This window comes from Hyalella azteca, unplaced genomic scaffold, assembly GCF_000764305.2.
Source record: "Hyalella azteca isolate HAZT.00-mixed unplaced genomic scaffold, Hazt_2.0.2 contig3653, whole genome shotgun sequence".
Lineage (NCBI taxonomy): Eukaryota > Metazoa > Arthropoda > Malacostraca > Amphipoda > Hyalellidae > Hyalella > Hyalella azteca.
In genome coordinates this window covers 101,970-111,247 of record NW_025933895.1, presented here as the reverse complement: position 1 = coordinate 111,247, position 9,278 = coordinate 101,970, and the positions used below count along the sequence as shown (strand labels likewise).

General features: G+C 40.5%; 1 protein-coding gene across 1 annotated transcript in view; it reads left to right on the top strand.

The window, feature by feature from the left end:
• Positions 1-243: 243 nt before the first annotated feature.
• The window catches only part of LOC108681868 (hemolymph clottable protein-like), a 31,317-nt gene continuing 22,282 nt past the window's right edge, over positions 244-9,278 (top strand). The window contains exon 1 of the mRNA XM_018170943.2: positions 244-514. Within this exon, the coding sequence (XP_018026432.1) occupies positions 244-514 (271 nt within the window). The remainder of the gene's footprint in view (positions 515-9,278) is intronic.

The following is a 9,278-nucleotide window of genomic DNA, read 5'->3' as shown; positions in this document are numbered from 1 at the left end:
AAAGCACGTGTGAGAATTGCGATCCCTAAAGTAAAGTAACCGGTAAATTTTTAATTCAGATTCTTATAAGTATTCATAACCTTTATTATTTGATTTGTTTCTGCTTTAACCCGACTGGCTTTCTCCCTCAGAGGTTTGCCAGTCCGCATTGTTTTTTTTTCTTTGTTTGTTTGTCCACTCTATCTCTGTGTAAGGTATATTCGTCATCACAAGAAATCGTACTCCGTCTTGATCCAGTCTTGCATGGGAGATAAAGGCTGTCTTGCTGGGTCTGGGTTTGGTCCCCCAGCACCAGCAGCAGGCTCTGGCTCAGCAGCCTCTAGTACTGCTACTGTGGAGGTGAGTGAGTTAGCTCACTTAGCCGAGTGTGCTGCAATGATGGAGGAGGATTGTGCTATTGATGGTGGTTTTGTTATTGAGGACTCTGATCCAGATAGCATCGTTGAGGCCACTCCTGTTGCTGTTGCTGTTGCGGGTAGACGCAAGCGCAGGGACCGTGAAACTGATGGGTCAAGTGAGAGTATCTCTAGCAATAGAGCCAAGCGTGCAGCTGTGGCCGATACCCGTGAGGATAGTCAAATCCTTCCAACAGTGCCTAATCAGACTAATCCTATCAAGGCAAATGGAGCTTTGAAAGTGAAGCTACCATCAAGTGCTACCTTACTGAGTGCTGGTTCTGGCCAGACCATTCTAGTAAGGCTCAAAACCCAATGCCTTAAGTTTTCTAAAGGACCCAGTTGGTCTTGCTAAGGGTATTAAGAGCTCACCTTTTGGTGCAATTGGGGACCTGATTGTTCGCACTAACCCACGACGTCAGCTAATTGCCTTGGAGTCTCCTTCATTCTGTGGTAATATGTCCAAGTATCTCTCGGTCACAACAAATGGCAAATGGGCAGTTCAATGTTATCAGCCTGGCTCTGATATACGAGTACATGGGGTCCTGGGCCCAATTGATCCAAGTGTTGAGGTAAAGGACATACTAGGAGTTGCAAATGCAGGAGATATTGCTATTGAAGATATTACTCGCTTATCCAGATCCCGGAATGGAATCCGTGAGCCATCGGCCACCCTGAAGATAACATTTGAGGGACGAACTTTGCCAAACAGGGTAAAAATTGGGTATGTATCATACTCAGTAAGGCCTTTTGTAGCTCCTGTGAAGCGATGCTATAAGTGTCAAAGATTGAACCATTTTGCCGAGGGCTGTGACTCTCCCAGAAGATGTCTTTTATGTGCGGGACCCCATGAACATTCTATGTGTACATCAGCTGCTAAGTGCTGTGCGAACTGCAAGGGCCCACATCATGCAAATGCTCCAGAGTGCCCTTTCATCATGAAAGCCACCGNAGCTTACACGACCGGTGTTACTGACCTACGGATTTTAGAATCCCTGTACATTTTTAAACAGAAACCTGGTTTAAATGCAGCCTTCAGCTCCTATCCCCTTGAAATTGTAAATAGATAGGCCTGTCTCCTTATGTGTATTTGTTTTTATTTTGTCAATTTATGTTTTTATCTTCGATGTGAATTTAGTTTTCTAATTGATTCTTATTTTCTCATAGGTTTTGAACTGACGATGGAGCTGGACTCCGAAACGTTTTCATTCTTAAGAATTGGTTAATATTCTGGCTGTTTTCTTTGCTTTTAAATTCCTAGTGTGTATGCCGTTTCAGAAGTCGTGAAAGTCATAGCCAACCTCAAACAGTACAGCTGTGTTCCATTTACAATAGGGGAGTTTTCTCAGGCACTCAAAGCTCTCAAAAATACAGCTCCTGGTCATGACTCAATTATGAATGTTTTTCTCTCAAAGGCTCCATTGCGGTGCAAGCAAGAGCTATTTGCACTTCTAAACACCAGCTGGATTTCTGGGCTTGTTCCGGATTCATGGAAGCAAGGAATTATTATCCCTATACCAAAACCAGGGAAGCCTCCAGAACAGGTGGCAGGATACCGCCCTATCACACTCCTACCCTGCATGGGCAAACTCCTGGAACGCATGGTTTTACGCCGGCTGGAATATACTCTAGAGAGTAAAAAGGTCATTCCATCTCTGCACCTTGGTTTCCGTAAGGGCAAAAGTACAATTGATGCTTTGCACCTGCTATAGAATGCCATAACCTCTGCTCGAACTGGTCGTGAATATTGCTTAGTGGTATACTTGGACATTGAGGGAGCTTTTGACAGCGTCTGGCATGATGGACTGCTGTATAAATTGCACCGCATTGGAGTGGACAACCAGATGCTGGCCTGGTTGTACAATTATCTTCAGAATAGGACTGTTTGTGTTCGGGTTGGTGTTACTAAATCCTCGTCTCAACCCATTAGAGCTGAGGTTCCTCAAGGAGCTGTACTCTCCCCAACGCTCTTTAATGTGATGCTGTATGACCTTCCACACTCTCCACATATGACAAAGGTGGGGTATGCAGATGATATAACACTATTTGTTCAGTGCCAGTCCTTGGCAGAGGCTAGGTGTCATATGCAGCAGTATCTTGATGAAATCAGCATGTGGTGCACTCGCTGGCAGTTTCATCTTAACCCAGTGAAGTGCTCATATCAGATATTCACCTCTCATCGGACTGTCCCTGCTACTACACTTAGAGTTTGTAACAGAAATATTAAGTATGTGGCTTGCCAGAAGGTGCTAGGATTTCATTTTGATTCCCCACACCTCACATCTAGGGAACATGTTTGGATAACTCGAATTGCCTGCCTGAAGCGGTTGCAGGTGCTTCGGGCGCTTGGCTCAGTGAAATGGGGTGCATCCCGACAACTGTTGCGCAGAATATATGTAGCCTTCATAAGAAGTAAGATGGAGTATGGCTCCACAATCTTATGGGACATTCCAAAGTCCTTACTGAACCAGCTAGAAACCGTGCAAAATTCCGCTCTCCAATACATCCAGGGAGCACGCCGGACCACACCCATAATGTCTCTGCAAGTTGAAAGTTTCATTGCACCCCTTCAGCTCCGATTCAGATATTTGTTCACCAAGTGGGCTATCAGATATTTGTACATGCCTGCAGATGATCATGTGCCAATCATGCTTTGGTTCTCAGATCGGGGAGTTTATGGCAACACGCCTTACACTGCCAGAGCACGTGCAAACTTCCAAAACCTGGGCCTTACACTTCCTCGGCGTGCTACAACTCCTTTGATAAACCCAATTCCTCCTCAAGTGGACATTACTTCAAGTATACTGATCAACTCACAAAACAGTTCCTTAATTAATATGCCACATGAATTAACTCAGAATTGCTTCTATGATTTCTGGCTGCAACACTATCCTAAGCATCTCCAAATTTATACGGACGGTTCAAGAACTGGTGATGGGTCAGTTTCTGCTGGAATTTTTGTGCCTTCAACCCAGTTGGCAACAGGGTGGCTGCTTCGACGAGAGCACACTGTGCTTGGTGCTGAGTTGTTTGCCATACACAAGGCCATGCAGCTTGCCACTGAAGACGTATCTATGAAGGAGGAGCCGGTTTTGATTCTGTCTGATTCAAGGTCTGCTTTGCAGCTTTTGTCTTGTTCGTCAGGGCTGTCTCACCGCACAGTTGTCTTCAAGATACACGAGTTGATGCTGGTCAAGGGACTTGACAGAGTGGTTATTTGCTGGATCAGGGAGCACAGTGGTATCCGTGGAAATGAAGTGGCAGACAGGGCAGCAAACCTTGCGCACTCTAATGACCGCACAGCAAGCTCTCAACTGTGCTTTGAGGAATGGATCTTCACTGTGAAGTCACTCACCAATCAAGAATGGGCTCGCAAATGGTCAGATGACGTACAAGAAACAGGAAAAGGGACCTTCCGAAGAAGTTTGGGACCTGAGATATCTTATGGGGACTATGAATCGCTGCCACGCTCAGTTGAATGCGCTGTGTCACGTCTACGCCTTGGGCATGCTGGTGTCAATGCTCATCTGGCCAGATTCAATTTAGCTGACTCAAGTAACTGCCCAGTATGCAATGTTGAGGGCACAATCAGGCACCTCATCCTGCACTGCACACAATTCATCAACCAGCGAAGAGATTTCCGTACTAGACTGGAGGGCCTTTCTCTGCCCTGGGATCTCTCCTCAGCTCTCGGCGGTGGGGATGCCCCAATGAGGAGACGCACTGCTGCCATCCGACATCTTGGTTCAATATTTGCTTAACTGCAATATGGTGACCAGGCTGTAAGTATTCTATCAAGCCTAATTGTACCTTTTCTTTTCACAATTTACTGCCGCACTGGCTGGTGGAGGTGCTAGAAAGTACAGAGATCTAGAAGTGAAGTGAAGTGTCCAAAACCCCATTTGTGCTCAGGCTGGGAGGTGTGCTACCGGCATACCCGAAGCCTACAAATCAATTATAAAAAAAATCAGCAGCTGTGGTTAGGGGAGTGTGCCTCAGCATCCAGGGGAGTGTGCCTCAGCTGGAGCCTGGAAGCTCCGCTCAGAGGTACAGGTTCTGGAATCATAACTATTTAATATACATCAGGCTCTCACATGGGCCCCTAAGTGAAAATTCTGTTAAGTGAAAATTTAGTTATATATACTGACTCACAAAGCTCTCTATTTCTTATTAAAGATAGAAGACCTGAGCATTATTTGCCTCTTGTGTTTGAAATTAAAGAAAAACTGTTCTTTTTGAATTCTTCTCATTTAATCAAGCTCCAATTTATCCCCAGTCACTGTGGAATACCTGTAAATGAAGCAGCAGATCTTGCTGCCAGAGAAGCTCATTCCCTCCGCTACCGCACAGTGACTGCCCGGGTCTGCCCCTAGCCAGGAAGAGCTGGTAAGGGCAATAGATGATGCTATTTCTGTTAGTTGGTGCACATCTTGGCAACAGGAAATGAGAAGTTCAGGAAAGGGGCTCTTCCTTGCTCAGATTAAAGACAAACTAGGCTCTTGGCTGTGGGCCTTGGCCTCCCACCCAAATCGGATAATTGAGACAGCCATAGCTCGCCTACGTACAGGTCATGCAGGTGTTCGGTCACACTTGGCTTGCTTTGGCTTAGCCCCAAACCCACTCTGCACCTGTGGACTGTGGTGAAGTAGAAACTGTTCACCACCTCATTTTTGAATGTACCAATCATACTGCTGCCCATGCTCAAATGCTAAATAGACTTGCAGTACTTACTGTAATCCCCAACTTGATAAATCTTCTATGAGGCCGGAGGGGGCCCCTTCCCACTGTTGCCTCAGTCAGCAATAGTTGAAGCTCTAGCCTTGTTCCTCTACTCATCGCATGTTTTAAAATCAATCTAATAATCATTTCTTTGCTAAGCTAAAAAAAAAGAAAATGTAAATTGTAATTACTGAGGACTTCTTTTGAGTTTAATCTCTCAAGCTTTCTGATAAGAGGTACAGTAATGGGTTCAATGTGTCTTAAAATTTGTCCAAATAAAAGGTTCGATAAATCTTCCGACGCGTTTCGCTCATCACTGAGCATCTTCAGGCAACGAGGTCGAGCAGCTGACTGAGCTGAGTAGACGAGTTGCTTGTGGGTTGGCTGCTGAAAGGAGACTAATTGAGGTAGTGAACGAAGCTACAAGGAAGGTTCTTATACAGTCCGTTGTACACTTGTTCTAGTTATGAAGTTTCAGAGTGCGTTCGGATCCAGTCGTTTGATTGTTGAGGTATGGCTTTTTCCGTTGAATTAGAATTGCTTCCATTATTTGCAGTCTGTTGAAGTCTGGTTCGTGGCGAAGGATTTTTGTGTTTTGTACCAGTTCTTCCCGGGTTAATTTGGTGTTGTGGTTGTCCATAGCGTGCGTTTTGGGTCCTCCAGAAACTAAATGCATTGTGAGCCGTCTTGATAGGGTTGTAGGGCTCTATATAGGGCTCTACCCTAAATATACAAATTGTAATTACTGTAAACAAAATTAATACTAACATGTGTGGGAACTAACAATCAAAATTTACATTCTTTCCCTCACTCAACTGAGTGCTTTGATAATGGAAAGAATAGCACTCTATGCAGTTTTGATAGATTTAGGAATGATTAGTTCATGTAAGTAGGGACTGCCTTTTGTAAGGAGTGTTATTCTTATCCCACTTTATCAAGCCTTCCCTAGCCTCAGTCATGACCCCGCCCACAGGAGATTGTGTTTTATTTAGTTGTTTTGCAAAGTTCATCTCTCTTGCCTTGGCTGCTAAGTCGAGGGAAGGCTCCAGGCTTCCCCCACCCAGGCTGGACCTTCCATTAGCATAATGATCTCATGTGTGGCGCAGCATAAAGAGCATAGCATAAAGCATAAGCATAAAACTGGCCACTATCAAATACTGGCTTCAGCTTGGCATGCACAATTAATGTTACTCCAATAGATCAATGCATGTAAATTACTTTATTTAAACTGGGAACTACACAAAGAAACAGGGAACTACACACTTTAGCCGAATTGTAGTGGATAAAAGTGTCATTACTAAACAAATGTCTTTGAGTATTAATTAAAATTATAGAATTTCTTTGTATTCTTATTGCATCCAAAAAATGTGAATTGTTACAAATCTTTTATTTTATCCAGTTTAGCGATTAATTTTGGTTAATGAAATTAACCTAGCAATTAATTATTTACAAATACCAAACACTTTCAGATAGATAATTTTCAGAATTGCCCAATGAACAGTGATAATACTATAATGTTGAATGCGTACATAAATGACTATTATTTAGAAAGTATAGTATAGGGTCTATCTTAAGTATATAAAAAAAGCTTAGCCATTTTCTGATCTTATTGTGTAGCTGTGATACAATCGCATCTAACAAGGCAAACCAAATGTATGTGCATATGGTATGCATGCACATTCGTATGTACAAATTTTTCAATTCAATCAAAATACGGCAAGCCCTTCTCCCTTAATATGTGTCTATCTATAACTCTGCTGGCAATGTGTTTTTTTAACGTGCATTCCAGTTGATCATGGAAGATTGGTGATTGATGCCTAGAGATTTGGTTCGATGCCTCACCGTTTGTGCTTGCAGTCTTCCATATTTTCAATTATTTTCTAAATATGTCCTATACAATCAAAAAATTCTTTGAAACTTTTTAACGTAATACTTCTTTACAAAAAATACTTACAAATGACTGCTATTATTCATACCTCGCAATTGAGATATTAATCAATTATCTTGATTATAATTTCTTGATTATTATACCATAAATCAGTAATTCATCATTCTAATTACCAAGTAACAAATATTTAAAAATTTTGTTTAATATTCTTACAAATTCTTACGAGAAAATATACTTTTACCAACAAAGCCATGGCATCATGCAGATGTGCCTATCTGTATAATGTATATATTTTTTATATCAAACCAACAGCATAGAAATAAATAATGCTGAAGGGACCGCAACGGCTGGGACAAAAATATGCACGTTATCATAGGCAAGCAGCTGTAAAAATTTTGGAACAGTTGAAGGTTTAGAATATCATCATACCATCAGTGGTGTATAAATACCATACCATATAAGGATACAACTGTGGGATGCTTACCTACATTGGCGTGTTGTGGTATGACTGACTGACGTGTGACAGGCTTGATCACAGAAGGGCGGGAAACAAGCAGAGGTCACACAGTGCTATGTAATGTTTAACGCGTATGTCTGTATGTACTGGTCTGTATGTACATCACTGGTCATTTATATATGTAGGTATTTATGTAATGCATGTATGTCTGTTCCTTTAAACAGATTTCATTGAAGACCAGAGAATATGTTTTATTAGCAATTTTCTTATTAGTTTTTTCAATAGATCAAACAATTTTTTTTTGTTTGCACTGGTAAATTGAAAATCAACATACCAATGGACATTTTTATTTCTTTAACAATATTTTGAATGTATCAATCATTCATTATCAAGTTAAAAGTGCAAACAAAAAATATTGTTCAATCTATTGAAAACACTAATAAGAAAATTGCAAAAAAAAACGAATTCTCTGGTCTTCAATGAAAAGTCTGTAGAAACAATGTTACCATACCATTATGATGGGAATTTATGATGACAGCTATGTCTAGACATATTTTATTTACAAAAGATTTTGCACTCCAAACTATTTTTCATTAATTAGGATGATGAAATTATTTCTGACACCTTTCATTAACCTTAGAACCTCTAATATCACGACCAAATGTATTGTGAAGAAATGCTTATATATGCTTATATTTATCAAATCTAACTGATATATGAGGTTTGCATCCCAGCTAGTATAGAAAAAATCTACTTTAAACTGCATAGAATATATCTACCGGGATTCTACCATTTGAACCACGACTTGAGCTTTCCCACCATTTATGGAGCCAAGACTTTATAATTATATGTCTGAAACTTGAAAATTTGTTAGAAAAATACCATGTAAATTTAAATGGATCACAAATAAAAGTGACAAAGCTATGAATTTTTCTCTATTAAATAATACCATCAAACAGGGTAATAAGGGACGGTTTTGAGAGTTTTTTTGTTAATAACTTCTTACCATGATGTATTTCATAAACAAGTAAGCTCATTTGATTGCTCTCTGCGAGGGCTATTGAATGGCATCTCCAAAAAATTCCATATGTTCTTCGTAAGTTGCCAGACGCAAAATAAAAGAGTCCCGAATTACCCCTGGGAACAGGGTACTCCGGGACACTTGCAATAAAACTCAATTTTAAAACATTTGAAGTCTGCAAAGTGTACTCACCCCTTACTAAGAGTGCTCTGAAGTCCTGCTCTTCCTTTGTATATGATGTAGATGTAGAATAAATGAAATTTTCTGTGATTTTTACTTGTTTTTTTAGTGATATGATATTACAATGTCCATACATTATCTTATTATTGATGTGATATTACAATATCCATGGACATGCCATTGTGCATTTACAATGACCTTGTTCACTGCAAGCTTCATATCAGCAGCCATGTAGCATTTTTCTGTCTGTAAGATTTCAGGACAGCTTGTAATTTCACACCATATTAATTGGGTCAAATGCAGTTACTGTAAAAAACATTCCTGAAACATAAAGGAATATTTTAGTAACAACTATTATATTTTTGGAGAAATAAATCATAGTTTGGGTTAATTACTTTTCATTCTATGTTGCCCGGTGCAGAATTTTATCTATGACATTTATGCACAATTTTGTGATGACCAATAATGCATTAATTTTTCATTAAGTTAAATTTTTTTCACTGAGCAAGGCAAATGTAATCGAAATTTTTTTTCTTGATTGATTTTTTTGGTTAACTGGAGCCTTTACCAACTGAGATTCTACTGTAAATGCATTTTTAGTGGTGTCGCTTATTAACC